Source organism: Ovis aries, chromosome 5 (assembly GCF_016772045.2).
Source record: "Ovis aries strain OAR_USU_Benz2616 breed Rambouillet chromosome 5, ARS-UI_Ramb_v3.0, whole genome shotgun sequence".
Lineage (NCBI taxonomy): Eukaryota > Metazoa > Chordata > Mammalia > Artiodactyla > Bovidae > Ovis > Ovis aries.
In genome coordinates this window covers 41,562,227-41,578,834 of record NC_056058.1, presented here as the reverse complement: position 1 = coordinate 41,578,834, position 16,608 = coordinate 41,562,227, and the positions used below count along the sequence as shown (strand labels likewise).

Sequence of the window (16,608 nt, the reverse complement as noted above, 5' to 3'; positions counted from 1 at the left end):
TCCCAAATAAGCTGATGGGGTGGTGGCGGAGGCAAGGCCCAGAGACAAACTTCAAGGGGCACGAGGGGCAGGGCAAGGCCAGGTGCAGAGCGAGCCAAGGCCCCGTCTCCTGCCCCAGACCCAGGCCACACCACCAACTTCAAACACCTGGGCCAGTGATAAGCAGATAATAAGATCCGCATCCCTAGAGCCAACGTGGACTTCTCAGTAGGATGGGGGTTCATTAATAATTAGCCTTCATCCCTTCCTCCCAACAAATCCAACACCCTCTAGTAAAAGCCAAAGTCCTCACCACACCTTCCAGGGACCTGCATGCATCCCGCCCCCCCCTCCACAGACCCACTTCCTGCCTTGCCCTGGCACTCGGGGTTCCAGGCACATGGGTCTCTCTGCTCTCCCTCTAACCCACCAGGCATGGTCCTGCCTCAGGGCCTTTGCACAGCCCCCGTGCCTGACCCACTCCTGCCCCCCGTTCATAAAACTTATGCCCTCACTTTCTTCATGTCTCTACTCAAAAGTCACTTCCAGGGACTTCTCTGATGGCCCAGTGGCAAAGACGCTGCGCTTGTACTGTAGGGGGCACAAGTTCAATCCCTGGTCGGGGAACTAAGCTCCCACATGCCACATTGCATGGCCACACACACACATAAAATCACTGCCATAGAGAGGCATTTTTTCAACGCTTCCAGCTCCTGCCCCCAGCCCCCTAGCTCCTCACTGAATATTCTCCCGTGATACTCTTCTCTTTCTGATCTGTTATGCATTTATCCTGTCAACTGTGACATCCCCAAATTCTCAGGAGCAAGGGTTTTAGTTTCTCTGGGCCGTTACTCTACCCTTGGCTCCTGGAGCAAGGCCGGGCATACAGTAGGTGTTCAGCGTTTGCTGAGAGGTAATTGAATGAACTGGACCCACCGCTCACCGGCAGCACTCAAGCAGTGCCTCCTCCTCCTGCCTTGCTGGAATTCTCAAGGATGAGGACTCAGGGCTGCCCAGCTGGGGGTTGTGCAGAACTGCCTCCTTTTTGTGAAAACTGTCTGTGGTGGTGAAGCTACCACCAGCTGGAGGCAGACTGGGCTGACAAGGGGGAAGAGGGATGATGTGTCCTGGGATTGCAGGGAACTTCCTTGGTGGTGTATCAGTTAGAGAAAACCAGAACACCCTCTCTCTCCTAGTCATTCAAGTTCAGGTCCTTGGAAGCACAGCCTGACTCAGAAGGTGGGGGGTGGGGGAAGCTGAGGGATGTGGTGGTCTCAGGGGAGCCCCTGAAGCAGACACCCTACCTTGAATCAACCCCACCAGGAGCCCAGGGACCCATGTTTGTGGTCAGGGAACTGAGATCCCACAAGCCTTGCAGTTCTGAGCAGCTGTCGTCACAATAGCCCCGACTGGAGACAACTCTAATGCTCATCAGCAGGGGACCAGATCATTCTCTGGCCTTCCCGCAAAATGACATGCTCTCCAATGACAAAGAATGACACCCAGGTCACTCCCACGGCAGCGGGGTGAGTCCGAGTCAGACAAGAGGGGACAGAAGATATCATGGACATGATACAAGTGACCTTCAATGACAGAGGGGACCGAGGCAGGATGGGGGCTCCCTGGGTGTGAGTGACTAGGTGGGCCAGTCCTGGTCAGGGAACTGAGATCCCACAAGCCTTGCAGCATGGCCAAACAAATATCTCCAGACATGGCCCAATGGCCCCGGGACAGGAACATCCCCAGTTGGGAACCACTGAGCTGCCCCTGGAGCCACCGCCCTATTGGGGTCCCTGGTTTCTCCTCCTAACCCTTCTCTTGCACCAGAAGTGTGACCGACCAGAACCAGGGGTGTGCAGAGCTCTGGTGAGGGGCAGACTGTGTTGGACACCATGGTCCTTCCAGCTGTGGCTGCAGCCACCTTGTGGGAGATCACCAGGGAAGCCCCCTGCTATCCCGGGACACATCATCCCTCTCCCCCTTTATAGGCCCAGTCTGCCCCGAGCTGTTGGTGGCTTGTCCATCACAGACAGTTTTCATGAAAAGGAGATAATACCTGCTCCAGGGGCTCCCCTGAGACCACTGCCTCGCTCAGCTCCCCTCACCTCCTACCTTCCGACTCAGGCTGTGCTTCCAGGAATGTGAACTTTAACAAGTGGGAGAGGGAGGGTGTCCTGGCTTCCTCTTGTTGAACTGGATTTGCTACTTTTTGCTCAGATGTTTTTGCACCTATGTCCACACGACAGGTGCATCACCTTCCTTACCTGTCCTGTCTCTGCCTGTTTTTATGATCAAGGTGGTGCTGGCCTCACAGAGGAAACCAAAGGCAGGTTGTAGGAGGTCCTGTCCCTGCTTACCCAGCTCCCGCCCCCCAATTTCCTAGGAAGCCAGGCGGACGTCCACGGCCAGTCTCCCGGCCTCTCTGCTGAAGATTGCCAGGTGGCATCTGGTCCCATCACTTCATGGCAAATAGAAGAGGAAAAAGTGGAATCACTGACAAATTTTATTTTCTTGGGCTCCAAAATCACTGCAGACGGTGGCTGCAACCATGATATTAAAAGATGTTTGCTCCTTGGAAGGAAAGCCATGATAAACCTAGACAGTATATTAAAAAGTAGACATCACTTTGCCAGCAAAGGTCTATACAGTCAAAGCTATGGTTTTCCCAGTAGTCATGCACGGATGTGAGAGTTGGACTATAAAGAAGGTTGAGCACCAAAATATGGATGCTTTCACAATTGTGGTGCTGGAGAAGACTATTGAGAGTCTCTTGGACTCCAAGGAGATCCAAACAGTCATTTCTAAAGGAAATCAACCCTGACTATTCATTGGAAGAACTGATGCTGAAGCTCCAATACTTTGGCCACCTGATGCAAAGAGCTGACTCATTGGAAAAGACCCTGATGCTGGGAAAGATTGAAGGCAGGAGGAGAAGGGGGCGTCAGAGGAAGAGATGATTAGACAGCATCACTGACTCAATGGACATGAGTTTGAGCAAACTCCAGGAGATGGTGAAGGACAGGGAAGCCTGGTATGCTGCAGTCCATGGGGTTACAGAGTTGGACGCAACTTAGTCACTGAACAGGGCTTCCCTGGTGGCTCAGACGGTAAAGAATGGAGACCTCAGATGGTAAAATGTGGGAGACCTGGGTTCAATCCCTGGATTGGGAAGTTCCCCTGGAGAAGGGAACGGCTACCCACTTCAGTATACTGGCCTAGAGAATTCCATGGACAGAGGAGCCTGGCAGGCTACAGTCCATGGGGGTCACAAAGAGTTGGACATGACTGAGCCATTTTCACTTCACTAGCCACTGAACAACTGCAAGCCTGGCCCTGCCACAGAGGTGCCTGCAGGGGGCGCTGGCTAGAGTGAATGGCCACTACTTCCCCAGTGACCAGCAGGTGGTGGATCCTGCCCAGCTCTCCTGGCTCCTGGGCAAGAAAAATCTCAGGTGTGCTTTTGACAGGGGACAGAGCACCAGGTGCCAGCAGATGTGCTGGGTTTAGCCACCCCCGCCTTCTCAGCCTCTTTCTCCTCCCACTTCGGTCTCTTTCTATAGGCTCCTCCTGGGTTCCCTCCCAAATAAAGAGCTTGAACTCAGATTCTTGTGAGGTGGGACTGCTGCTTTTAGCTGGCTCCTCTGGAAGAGTTTTCAAAGAAGGGGGCTTCCTTGGCTTCCACTCTAGGGAGCGCAGGTTCAATTCCTGGTCAGGGAACAAAGATCCCCCATGCTGCCTGGTGTGGCCAAAAAAACAAGAGGATTGTGGTGAACAGGCCTGAGAGCTCATGAAGAAGGGGAGAGAGAAAGCTTAAGTACATGGGGTCAGAGTCCATCTCAGCCACTTGGTGAGACCTCCATTCTAAGCCTTGGTCTTCTCATCTGTAAAGTGGGGCTGGCCCAGCACCCGCCCCCAGGAAGCCCCTCCCCAGAGCCAGAGGACAGACAGGGGAGATGAGGCTGGTCCAGAGAGCTTTACTGAGCCCTCCCTAGCAGGCCAGGTGCTTCATCCGCCAGCAGTGCTGCAGGCAGCGGAGCCTGTGTCTGTAGTCAGGCCAGCTATAGGTGACCTCGGTGGTGGACTCTGAGCTGTACTCTGGGGAGGACTCAGGCTGGCAGGAAGCGGGGAGCTCTGGCACCGAGGTGCTGCTGGTGGCCTTTGTCGTGGGCCGTTTTTGGTGCCGTCTGCTGGACTTGGGGGCGGAGGCATCCGGCCCGTTGGGGGTATTGTTGGGGGGCTGCGTGCGGGTGGTGGTGCCACTGGGAGACTGCCCGAGGGCGGGGCCCTGGCTGGAGGTGGTGCTGGGCCGATGTGTGGGGCCTGAGGGCCCCTGGGAAGGGCCTGAGGAAGTGGTGGAGGGCCGGGCGCGCTGCTGCCCGGGGGCCTGGGGCTGGCTAGAAGAGTTGGCTCGAGATCGGAGCCCACCCCGGGGCTTGCCAGGCAGCTGCGTGCCGGCAGCTGTGGTGGCAGCTACGGCCTGAGGTTGGGCCTGGCCCAGGCTGGTAGAACTCCTGAGGGCGGGCTTAGCGGGGAACGAGGGGCTGGTGGTGGGCTCTGCTGGTGAGTCGGTAGAGGAATCCACAGACGACTTGCGCTGTGGCACGTCCTCCGTCTCATGGTCTGGTGTGTCTGCGTTCGGGCTGGCTGGGGGCTTTACTTGGCCTTCTGAAGCTGGGTCATGCTTACTTTCCCTGCTGTGGAGAGAGCACGCCAGGGGTAAGTGAGGTGGGTCTGCTTGTGCCGAGAGCCCGAGGGCCCGAGGGCCATACTCAGTCAGTAACACCTGAGCGCAGGCCACTGAGGACCAGCATGGGGCCCACTTGAGGGACCAGCAGCCAGCCCTGGCTGAGATAGAGGCAAGTGTAGGTACTCACACACGCACGTGCGCTCACACATATCTAGGACCCCCCTTCCAGGGGTGGGTGCTTACGTACAGTCGACTCCGAGGGCAGTGAGGGGCCCGCTGCTGCGGCTGCTGGGGTGATAAGAGCCCGGCTGCGGGCCAAGGCCTGCAGGACTGGTTCCCGAGAGCGTGGGAGAGAGAGGCGGACAGTGAGACGGGGAGGAGGAGTGCTCGTCAGAGGCAGCAGGGATGCCAGACAGAGGCAAGTCAGTCAGGAGGACGGGAGGCAGGAGTGAAGTTGAGTGGGGCAGGGAAGCCGGGAGACAGAGACCAGACATACAGACACCACTCGCCCTGCCTGCACGCACCGTCCTTCGTCATTCCGGCTGCCACGTCCAGGGCCCGCCCGCTGATGTCGCTCACGATGCTGTCCACGGCCTCGTGATGCTTTAGAAACAGAGGACGTATGATGCGATGATACAGCATATGAGCCCCGTTCCAGGGGCCGGGAGCCATGCAGAACAACAGGAAGGCGCACTACAGGCAGAGGTCAGGAGTCACACTGGGCCTCCCATCAGACACCTTTAGGGATGGGCCTGGCCTCCCCCATCAGACACCCCTTTGGATACCCGCTCCCAGGATGGAGTGGTGTTTCCCGGGGTGGTGCTAACCTTGCCCGCGTAGTAGAAAGGGAACCAGGACAGGAGTAGATCGCTGAAGAATTCGGCTAGCCCGAACAGGCCGTACACCACCCAGTATGTGAGCCACACAGTGTCGTCCTCTTTGCTTGGGCTCTCGATAGCTTTGATCCTGGGAGAGGCATAGCAGGGTCTGAGGCTGCCCAGAGAGTGCCTCGGCGCCCCCCACCCCACCCCTGCCCCAGCAGACACTCACGAAGCATATGCGGGGTATGCAAAGCCGATGAGACTGCACAGCAGAGGAGCCCCGTACCCGAACAGAAGATACAGGCTTAGCAGAGTGGCGGCTCCTGCAGACAGAAGGCGGTAGGCTTGGGCTTCACCTGCTGAGCCCCGACCCCAGCATCCCCTGGGCCTGGCCCATGCACCCTACACCATCACTCCTCCCAGAAGCCTCTGCAGCCCCTGTAGCACCTGGGTACCCCCATCATGGCTCTGAACCCTGACTCTTGTGTCTATAATGCCCTAATATGTCTATCTCCCCCACAGGACTGCCAGCTCGCCAAGGGCAGGTGGGCACCTCAGGATTGGTCTGTACCAAGTACCTGCCCAGTGTTTATTGAATGAATATGGGATCTCTGCAATTATAACTATCTCACTCCAGGCCCTATAGGAGTGGCTGAGCCAAAGGGGCTAGAATTTGAATAGAAGTCATGGGAAAAGACATATTCTTTACCCTCTGAGTCACCAAGGAATTCTATGGATAGAGGAGCCTGGTGGGTTACGGTTCATGGGGTTGCAGAGTTAGACAGGACTAAGCGACTAACACTTTCTACTCTCAGTGGGAGAAGAGGCTTCCCAGGTGGTGCCGGTGATAAAGAACCCGCCTGACAATGCATATGTAAGAGACATGGGTTTGATCCCTGGGTCAATAGGAACCCATCCCAGTATTCTTGCCTGGGAAATCCCATGGACAGAGCAGCATGGTGGGCTACAGTCCATGGGGTCACAAAGACTGAGACACGACTAAGCAATTAAACAAAAACAACAATGGGAGAAGAACCTGAAAGTGAGGCCATTCTGTTGTTAATACTTAATTACTGGAGAGTGGAGAAAGGCAACAGAGTTTGTAACTTTGATCTTAGTCAAGGGTCTCTTCCCCTTGCTACAGCTGACTCTTGGGGGATCTTGGGCACTGTGGGGCAGGGAGAAACATCCTTGCCCCGCCCTGCTTGATGGTAGGAGCACCCTGAGTCGTGACCACCAGATGTCCCCAGATACTGTCCAGTGTCCCTGGGGGGTAACAGGACCCTCCCCCCCCCCGTGAGAGTCTTTGTCTTTGTGGCAGGATGCAAAGTGTCATTCAGAATCCCTCAGATGGAGAACTCTCACCCACTACGAGACCCCTAGTGAGTGTCTCTTTGCTTGGAGCCTCAGTTTCCCCATCTGTCAATGGAGCAGTAGTGGCCCAGTCTCTGAGGGTTGGTGTGGGGGTAACTAAATAAAAGAGGGGACCCCTCCCTACACAGTGAGCCCCTATGGTGGCCCAAACACACTCCCAGCAATGAGGGTTCAGAGGACATTGTGGGGCGAGGGGGTGGGAGCCTCGAGTGTTACCCACTCTGCAATCAGAATGGTTGCTGTTGCATTTATTAAGCTCTTGTATGCAGGGCTCTATCCTCCCCCTGTTCTATCTCATCCAACAGCCAGGATGAAACAGAAGCTGGCAGGCAGGGGCCAGGGGTGGGGGCAGGGGCGGGGGTGAGGCTCACACTAGGTCACTTGGGGAGCCTCTGATTTCTGGGAGCACTTACAACCCCTCCCCCACCTCCAGGCTGTTATCTGCAGAGAGAAACAGAGGCCACCAGTGGACCAGAGGGCAGAGTTCCCTTCCCCTTCCTCCCGACCTGTGTTAGCCTTTATCCCTGGGGTCTGGCATCGGGAGAGGAATGAAGGAATCCCTGGCTGGCCTGAGGCAGCCTGCTCACTGCTTCCTCTGGGTTTCCTCCTCTAGTAGCTGGGAGCGGAGGAGGGTTTAGACAGTCTCAGGCAAGTGGGGCCTGAGGGTTTCTACATCTGGGAAAGGGGGTGGGGAGTGGCACCCCTTCCCTGGAGATTGCTAGTTGGGGAGCAGTAGCTCTCCCAGGGCCCCTCTTCCCTCAATCCGGATTTCTGCAGCCTCAGCAACAGGAGGATGACTTGGGGCATGGGCGGGGGTAGTCCCCGAGATCAGCAGCAGATGGGGTGGGGGTGGGGTGCTCCAGACAGGGCAGATTTCAGGAGCAGCCTCTTATGCAGCCCCTACTGCTCTGGGCCGTTTTTCTGCCCTGTGACCCCCAGACTCCTCAGCAGGCCTCTCTCAACAGGCCCCTCCCCAGTGCTCTGTGACCTAAATTCCCCACTCACTGGTGACAGGGATGTGGAAAGCCAGACAGGGGATAAAGGGCTTGCTCCCAGGGGAGGTCCCTGGCTGACCCGACACGGGTTGGGCACCAGCAACCTGGAGGGACAGGTTTGGATCCTTCCTTGGGCTGCCTGGCATTACAATCCCCCAGCTGGTGGGGGAACAGGAGGAAAGCGGACTCTTGGGATCTGTACACAGGTGCTTAAAACACATGGCACGTCCTCACCCAGAGCTGCCCCCCAGTGTCCCGCAAGACTCATTCTAGGCGGGCTTCTTGGAAGAGGTGGCAGAAGAGGGTTGGGTCTGAAGCACCAAAAAAGAGGGAGGTACTTAAAGGGCACTTACTGGACAATTTCAGAGAATGGCAGAGGCCACCCAAGGTCACTGAGGAGGAAAGGCAGAGGAGGGACTGGAATGGAAGTGACAATCAAGGGTGACTGGACTCCCTCTCCATGGGCCCCAGGCAACGTTTCTGCAAGCCCACAGCAGCAGTCAAACAATCCAGCTCAGGGTGGGGCAGAGTGAGAGGGCAGGCCAAGGGGTTGAGCTTGGGGTGGGGTTGATTCTAGCAGGAAAACCTCGGGAGGGGAGGTGGGAGTGACCCTTCCTCTCCTGGTCTGGAGCATCCCCTGGGAAAACGGGAAGATCTCTACACTTGCTTCCAGGCTGGAGTCCATCTGGGAAGAGGGTGGCGAGACTGGCAGGGCATTGCTACCTACCTGCCCTCTCCTCCCCCGGGACCAGAAGAACAACCGGAAGAACCGGACTTCTGCCTGGAGGGCACCCAGGGCCAGGAGGGAGGAGGGGGCAAAGGACGGCTGCAGGGCCCAGAGGGGGTTGGTCCTCGACTGAGGTCGCACGGCGAGGGCGAGAAGAGACTGCGGCCAGAACCAAGGTCCTGGTCTACCACCCATCCCCAGGATCTCGGTCTCCTCGCTGGACTGTGGGAGCGCCCCGCCGCCTGAGTTGGAACCCGCAGCAGGGGCGGCCGGAAGGGAGAGGGTCCGAGGCCCCGATAGCCCAGGACTTCACTGTGCCTGTCGGCGAAATGGGGCGGCAGCCCCAAGCGCTGCCCCCGACGGCTCACCCGTGGCCAAGTACCGCTTGTCGACACCTGTCTTGGCTTCGAGTGCCCCTAGCGCTTCGGTGGCCAAATTCCTCTGTTCCAGAAAGCGCTCGAAGCGCTGGCGCAGGCCGTCCATGGCACTTGGGCGCCCGGGACTGGCAGCTTGAACTCGACCGTCTCCCCGCGCACCTGCTAGACTGCTTGCGCGCCGCCTTCCTTCGGCGGGAGCCGCACCGCTCAACTCCCGGGCGGGTCTCCGCCCCCGGGCTGGTTTCCGCCTCCTGCCCTCCGCTCTGGCCAATGGGAGGGCAGGGCGGACAAAGGAGGTGGGGCCTGCCCCGTCTCCTCCGCCGCATTGCCCTCTGGAGGGCCGCGGCAGCCGCAGCCGCGACTTTGGAGGAAGGGGGCGGGGCGCGTTGACTGAGGACACCGATTGGCTGAACGGGAGGGGGACGTAGCTGATTGGAGGGGCGGGGTCATGGCCGGGGGATTATTGGCTGAGCGGTTGTGGGTGGAGCTGGGGCGGAGAGAAGAGTGCTGGGAAGGCGGAGCTGGTGGGCGGGGCTGGAGAAAGTTCAGAGCTGATTGGAGAAACAAGAAGATGTTTATTAGGGAAAACAGAGGGGAAGTGGGGCCGAGAGGAGGGACAGAACCGGAAAAGCGGTGCTTCAGTTCAGTTCAGTCGCTCAGTCGTGTCCGACTTTGCGACCCCATGGACTGCAGCACGCCAGGCCTCCCTGTCCATCACCAACTCCCGGAGCTTACTCAAACTCATGTCCATCGAGTCGGTGGATGAGATGCCATCCAACCATCTCATCCTCTGTCATCCCCTTCTGCCTTCAATCTTTTCCAGCATCAGGGTCTTTTCCAATGAGCCAGTTTTTTGCATCAGGTGGCCAAAGTGTTGGAGTTTCAGCTTCAACATCAGTCCTTTCAGTGAATACTCAGGTCTGATTTCCTTTAGGATTGACTGGTTTGATCTTGAAGTCCAAGGGAGTCTTCTCCAACACCACAGTTCAGAAGCGTCAATTCTTTGGTGCTCAGCTTTCTTTATAGTCCAACTCTTACATCCACACATGACTACTGGAAAAACCATAGCTTTGACTAGATGGACCTTTGTCAACAAAGTAATGTCTCTGTTTTTTAATATGCTGTCTAGTTGGGTCATAGCTTTTTTTCTAAGGAGGAAGAATCTTTTAATTTCATGGCTGCAGTCACCATCTGCGATGATTTTGGAGCCCAAGAACATGGGGCTAAATGTAGGAGGCGGGGTTTATTCAAAAGCACAATTCTGGTTGGATTAGGAAGGAGGCAAGGCTTATTCTAGGGGTAGGGGTGTATATGAAGTGGGCGGGACCAATGTGGGGCGGGGTCAATTATAGCAACAGTGAACTCGCTCCTCTAGGTCAGAAGAATTGCGGGTCATTGTACAAACGGGGAGACTGAAGCTCCAGAGGATTTGAGTCTACAGAACACCGGTCTGAGCATGTGTCTCCCCCACACTTCTATTAGAGCTTTGCGCCCTTCCAGTGGGGGAGCCGCAAGGCTCCCTGGGAGTTGAAGCTTTTCAAGGGTTGCTATGGCGCCGGGGGCTGGGCGGGCGCTTGGGCCGTCTCGGCGGTTTGGTCAGGAGGAGGGGCTTTCTGAGGCCCCGCCCCGGCCCCGCCCCCGCCGCCATGCGGCCCGCCCGTACTGCGCTCTGTCTGCGCCTGACCTTGGCCCTGGGCCTGGCGCTCGTTGGCCTCATGGCTGTGGGGTGGGCCTCGGCCCGGGCCCCCGTCTATGTCAGCAGCTGGGCAGTGCGGGTGTCCCAGGGTTACCAGGAGGTCGATCGCCTGGCGCGCAAATTCGGCTTCGTCAATTTGGGGCAGGTGGGCGGGACCCAGATTGACGGGAGGAGGCGGGAAGATGTAAGAAGGGGACCCAGATCTCTGCAGATGGGACGGGGCCCCTCGTTCCCCATATATCAAGGACCCCCAGCTCACCCCTGCCTTGTCTAACTTCAGATTCTGGGAACCCCCAGAGGCCACCTGGTTGGGGGAAGATGTAAGAAGGGGACTGGCCCCAGCCTGAGAAGAGCTCCATCAGGGGAACCAGGTCTCAGCCATGCTCTCCTTCATTCCCAGATTTTCCCTGATGGGCAGTATTTCCATCTGCGGCACCGGGGCGTGGTCCAGCAGTCCCTGACCCCGCACTGGGGCCACCGCCTGCGCCTAAAGAAAGACCCTAAGGTGAGCCTGGCCTTCCCTCAAAGGTTTCTGCCACCTCCTATTATTCTTGTAATTGTAATGAATGGCTGTGTGACCTTGGGCAAGTCACCAGCTTTCTGAGTCTTGGTATCGATTTGGCTCCCTAGTCTACAGTGGGGAGCCAGATGGGGAAGATCTGTGGAGAGCAACAGATAACATGTGAGTGCAGCACTCATCCCAAGGGCCTGGTGCCCTGTCAGCATTTCTTGCATCCCCCTTCTCTCCTGTATCTCACCCAGAAAGATCAAGGTCCCCCAGGTATAAAGACGCTGGCCTGGGGGGCTGATTCACAAGAGTTAGCCTGAAACCCGCCAGGTGCACTGGTACCAAGAGAAGAGGCTGGTTGGAGATGTGGTCTTGATAGAGGCCAGGTCTGGCTGATGGGTTGGGTGTGGGGGTCAGAGAAAAATTCAGGGGCAGCTTCCATGTCTGGAGCTGAGCAAATGGGCAGAAGTTGGACCTGACTGCTGAGATAGAGATGGGAGGGGGAACATGAGCCAGTTTGGAAAGGGGGTGGGAGTAGAACAAGGAAAAGGGGGAAAGGGTATAGGTCTGAGGAAGAGTGGCCCGAGGCAGGCAGGAGGGCATGTGCAAAGGCCCTGGGTGCAGCAGCCACTGCGGTTGCAGCAGAGGAAACCTGGTGGGGGCCAGACAGGCAGGGGGCCTCTCGGGCTTCAGGGCAGACCCAGTAAGAGGCCCGCCCAGACCCTGGAAGCAGATTTTGGCCCCTTGGCCAGGAATCTGCAGAAGAGCTAAGAGGCAGGGCCCTCTAAAGCATCCTGGTGTGAGGACAGGAAGCTGGGAGTTGGGCGGGCTGCTCGCAGGTCCAGCCCCTCCCACAGTGTGGTCTCCTTTGCCCCCCACCCACCACCAGGTGCAGTGGTTCCAACAGCAGACAGTGCAGAGGCGGGTGAAACGCTCTCTGGTGGTGCCCACGGACCCCTGGTTCTCCAAGCAGTGGTACATGGTGAGCTGGCTGGGCTGGGCAGCGGGGCCTGGCCATCTCAGAGCCCTCCTGACCCTGGCCCCGCCTTGCACAGAACAATGAGATGCAGTCAGACCTGAACATCCTGCAGGTCTGGAGCCAGGGGCTGTCAGGCCAGGGCGTCGTGGTCTCTGTCCTGGATGATGGCATCGAGAAAGACCACCCAGACCTCTGGGCCAACTACGTGAGCCTGCGGGGCTGGGGTGGGGGCTGCCTCATGTCTACCGGCTGGTAGCAGGCCCTTCATGTCTCCACCCCCCGCCCCCAGGATCCCCTGGCCAGCTATGACTTCAATGACTACGACCCAGACCCTCAGCCTCGATACACACCCAGCGATGAGAACCGGTAAGCCTGGCATCCCCAGGGGTGTGGGGGCAGCCCCTGGTTCCCTACGAGGAGTCAGGGGCATGTGATGGGCTCCTGTCTCTGCCCTGGTGCCAGGCACGGGACCCGCTGTGCCGGGGAAGTGGCAGCAATGGCAAACAACAGGTTCTGTGGTGCGGGCGTCGCCTACAACAGCCGCATCGGAGGTACTCAGACTAGGGGGTGGGGAGCCTCCCGGCCTCACACCCTTGCTGCTGAGCAGTGGTGCCAAGGTGCCAGGCCCAGGGTGGAGGAGAACTGAGCACCCCCCCCCGTCGTCGACGCCTTCACCCCCAAGCAGGGAGAGCACGGGGCACAGGCAGGGTGTCCAGCAAGGCTGTAGCTGCCGCCCATGCAGGTGTGCGCATGCTGGATGGCACCATCACCGACGTGATTGAGGCCCAGTCGCTGAGCCTGCAGCCACAGCACATCCACATCTACAGTGCCAGCTGGGGCCCCGAGGATGATGGCCGCACGGTGGACGGCCCAGGCATCCTCACCCGAGAAGCCTTCAGGCGTGGCGTGACCAATGTGAGTGGGTACAAGGCATGGCAGGTCCGGGGCCTACATGCGAGGCTCCCGCCCCACCCCAACTCCCGCCTCTGTGCTGGTCCCTTCCTGCAGGGCCGAGGCGGGCTGGGCACCCTCTTCATCTGGGCATCAGGCAATGGTGGCCTGCACTACGACAACTGTAACTGCGACGGCTACACCAACAGCATCCACACGCTTTCAGTGGGCAGCACCACCCAGCAGGGCCACGTGCCCTGGTACAGCGAGGCCTGTGCCTCCACACTCACCACCACCTACAGCAGCGGTGTAGCCACGGACCCCCAGATCGTGAGAGCTCCCCTGCCCCCTGCACCCTCCCACGGCCAGACTCCCAAGGCCTCCTGCCTCTGCCTGCCCCACCCAGCTGGCTGTCTCTCGCCTTCCCCCCGTCCCCTGCCTGGCCTCCTCCCAGGGCTGCCCTGTTGGCACTTGACACAGAGTGGGGTCCCAGACCATGGGTTGACACCCCTTCACGTGCCCTCCTGTCTACTCAGTGCCCCAGCCCTGCTGTTGTGCTCTGTGGTGCCTCTTTCTTGAAGCTCTTGGGACTTTTGAAGCAGGGTGGGGTTTCTATGGGCACTGGTCCCAAGCCCTTGTCTGTGCCCCCCAGGTCACCACAGACCTGCACCACCAGTGCACGGACAAGCACACGGGGACCTCAGCCTCCGCCCCACTGGCTGCGGGCATGATCGCTCTGGCTCTGGAGGCCAAGTAGGTGAGGGTGGGGTCCCACCAGCCGCCCGCGCCCCGCAGTGTGGCCCTGGCTCACCCACCCTCGCCCACTTGCAGCCCGCTCTTGACATGGAGGGACATGCAGCATTTGGTGGTCCGGGCGTCCAGGCCCGCGCATCTGCAGGCGGAGGACTGGAAGACCAACGGAGCTGGGCGCCAAGGTGCGGCAGGGCCGGGCGGGAGGGCGGGGCCGCCGCAAGCACACGGCTGTGACCGCCAGCCCCTCCCCCTGCAGTGAGCCACCACTATGGCTACGGGCTGCTGGACGCTGCACTGCTGGTGGGCATGGCTCGCTCCTGGCTGCCTACGCAGCCCCAGAAGAAATGTGTCATTCATATCGTGCACACCCGCACGTGAGCGCGCCCCTCTGCCCGCAGGACGCCTGCATCCAACTCAGCCTTTGTGCCTACCTCCCCACAGCTGTTCTCCCTCCTGCTATCTTGCCTTTCCCTCCCTCCTCCCACCTGCCACCTCCCCCAGCCCTCCTCCACCTGCTTCTGTACCTGCCTTCTCCCTCCACCTCCCATTGCTACCTGGGGAGTGGACACAGGGAGGCATGCCCTGAGGTCTCAGTTTACCTGTCTGAACAAGGAGAGGGTAGGCTTCAGGATCTGAGCCCAAACTCTGCCTGGCCCCCCACCAGCAGGCCAGCAGGAGAGGCCCTGGCCCCCAGCCCCATCCTGCCGGTCATGCACGTGAGGAAGAACGTGTCGGCCTGCGCCGGCCACGCCAACTCCATCCGTTCGCTGGAGCACGTGCAGGTGCAGCTGTCCCTGTCCTACAGCCGCCGAGGGGACCTGGAGATCTCCCTCACCAGCCCCATGGGCACCCGCTCCACCCTCGTGGCCATCAGGTGCAGGGGCAGAAGCCGGCCCTCGGTGCAAACTCTCCCTCCTTCCTGGGTGCCCCCATGGGGAGGAGCCTGAGCACCCCAGAGTCAGGCAGGCTGGACCCCAGCCCTGTCCACATTGGCCGTGCTGGTCAGGACTCTGGTTATGAACCCCCCTCACCTGTCTGTCCCAGACCCTTTGACGTCAGCAGCCAAGGCTACAACAACTGGGTCTTCATGTCCACCCACTTCTGGGACGAAGACCCGCGGGGCTTGTGGATCCTGGGCCTGGAGAACAAGGGCTACTATTTCAACACAGGTGAGGTCCGGCCGGGTGCTGGCTGGGGCTCCACCCCTACCCAGCTTGCAGACTGGAGCCCAGGGCTCTTTAGCTGCCCCCCTCCTCCACCTCAGAGGGCTCCCGCTGGTCTCCTGGGAGAGACTGAGCAGGCGGGACTGGCACTCAATAGGTGCTCACTTACCAGCACACACCAGGTATCTGGTTCCCAGCCTACAGAGGGTACTGGGCAACTCTGCACTGTCTGTGTCCAGGGTTCCAGGATGGGGTATAGGTGGCAGGGCGGGGGGCCAGGAATGGCATGACCAGGCTGCTGACGGCCTCTCCCCCTCCGCCCCGTGCCCACCACGACCCCTGCCCAGGGACGCTGTACCGCTACACGCTGCTGCTCTACGGGACAGCTGAGGACATGACGGCGCGGCCCTCGGGCCCCCAGGTGACCAGCAACGCGTGCGTGCAGAGGGACACAGAGGGGCTGTGCCAGGGTGAGTGCCCGGCGCGGCAAGGCCCATTTGCTGGGAGGTGGCAGCAGGGGCAGTGTGCGTGTGCGGCCCGGGGTGGAGGGGCAGGCAGGCCGGGGTGGCAGGTCCCAGCCTCACAGCCCCATGGCTGTGTCTGTCCCTCATGCAGAGTGCCACAGCCCCGCCTACATCCTGGGCCACCTTTGCCTCGCCTACTGCCCACCAAGGTACTTCAGCCACACCCAGCAGGCGGTGACTGCTGGACCTGGGCGCTCAGCTGTGCCTGCCATGCGGGTCTGCTCCAGCTGCCACTCGTCCTGTTACACCTGTCGCGGCAGCTCCCCGCTGGACTGCACTGCCTGCCCTCCGCAGTCCACGCTGGATGAGCAGCAGGGCTCCTGCTCGGGACCCCACCCCGCTGAGGCCCATTCCCAGTCCACAGCAACTGCCTGCCCTTGCCCGCATGGCCCAGCCCAGGCCGTGGTACTGTCCCTGCTGTCCTTAGCATTTGGGACCCCTCTCCTCTGCCATGTTCTCCTCGCGGGCTGCCTGCTGCCATGGATGGGCCCCCCTAGGACAGGGGCCCACTCTAGTCGCCATTCCAGAGCCCACAGCAGGCTGGAACCCAGAGCCGGCTGACAAGGACAGCCAGGATGCTCCTCGCTCGAGCCCTGATGGGCACCCCCATCCTACTGTCCAGACTGGCGCCCCATAGGAACCTGCCCCGGGAGGGCCCTGGCAGCCTCGGAGGCACAGGCCAGGGGTGGCCACGTGGGATCCTGCACCCCGGACTTGGCAAGTCAAGGTCAGAGAGAGAGAGAAGTCTCATTGCATAGTTTGGGTGGTGTGTGTGAGTGGGGGGCAACCAGGCGGGAGGCCGATATCCCGATATCCCTTCCCTGTCCCAGAGTGGAGGGAGGGAGAGGCGGAGCAGATGACACTGTCCAGAGTTTCCTCTCGGGCACCTCATCCTCTGACAGCACAGAATTTGCAAATAAAGGTTGAACAGAAGGTGCAAGTCTGTGGGGTCCTTGGGGCACCACTCTCTTTCCCACGGTGTGATTGCTGGGAGCGGGGGGGAGGTGTCCCATGCATACCATGCCTGTCCCTGGAGAAGGGGTCAGGCTCAGTGGAGTCCAGAGCCCATGCCCTGGGGGGTGGGGGCTGGTGGGCTCCTGAATGACAGCTGTGGCAAAGCCTCTGAGTGCCCTG

General features: G+C 59.6%; 2 protein-coding genes across 13 annotated transcripts; one reads left to right on the top strand and one right to left on the bottom strand.

The window, feature by feature from the left end:
* Positions 1–2,464: 2,464 nt before the first annotated feature.
* On the bottom strand, positions 2,465–9,325 carry REEP6 (receptor accessory protein 6). 6 transcript variants are annotated; one of them, XM_012178462.5, is made up of 5 exons: positions 8,952–9,325; positions 5,717–5,810; positions 5,494–5,632; positions 5,191–5,269; positions 2,465–4,673 (listed from the first exon to the last, which is right to left on the bottom strand). In XM_012178462.5, the coding sequence occupies exons 1-5, from the start codon at positions 9,284–9,286 to the stop codon at positions 3,968–3,970; spliced, it is 1,353 nt and encodes a 450-aa protein (XP_012033852.2). In that variant the 5' UTR covers positions 9,287–9,325; the 3' UTR covers positions 2,465–3,967. The 6 variants fall into 6 exon arrangements, with proteins under 6 accessions (XP_012033852.2, XP_027826005.2, XP_004008830.1 ...); XM_027970204.3 differs by having other exon boundaries at positions 5,191–5,359; positions 5,774–5,810; XM_004008781.6 differs by having other exon boundaries at positions 5,191–5,359; positions 8,952–9,188.
* A 1,275-nt stretch (positions 9,326–10,600) lies between these two features.
* Positions 10,601–16,407, top strand: PCSK4 (proprotein convertase subtilisin/kexin type 4). 7 transcript variants are annotated; one of them, XM_027970201.3, is made up of 15 exons: positions 10,601–10,801; positions 11,057–11,161; positions 12,054–12,146; positions 12,220–12,348; positions 12,433–12,509; positions 12,606–12,694; positions 12,886–13,058; positions 13,152–13,364; positions 13,687–13,787; positions 13,866–13,969; positions 14,044–14,161; positions 14,455–14,661; positions 14,832–14,956; positions 15,298–15,420; positions 15,566–16,407. In XM_027970201.3, the coding sequence occupies exons 1-15, from the start codon at positions 10,607–10,609 to the stop codon at positions 16,033–16,035; spliced, it is 2,322 nt and encodes a 773-aa protein (XP_027826002.1). In that variant the 5' UTR covers positions 10,601–10,606; the 3' UTR covers positions 16,036–16,407. The 7 variants fall into 7 exon arrangements, 6 of the variants coding, with proteins under 6 accessions (XP_027826002.1, XP_042106431.1, XP_042106430.1 ...); XM_042250497.2 differs by having other exon boundaries at positions 14,452–14,661; XM_042250496.1 differs by having other exon boundaries at positions 10,601–10,840; positions 12,256–12,348; positions 14,452–14,661.
* The last annotated feature ends 201 nt before the right edge of the window (positions 16,408–16,608 follow it).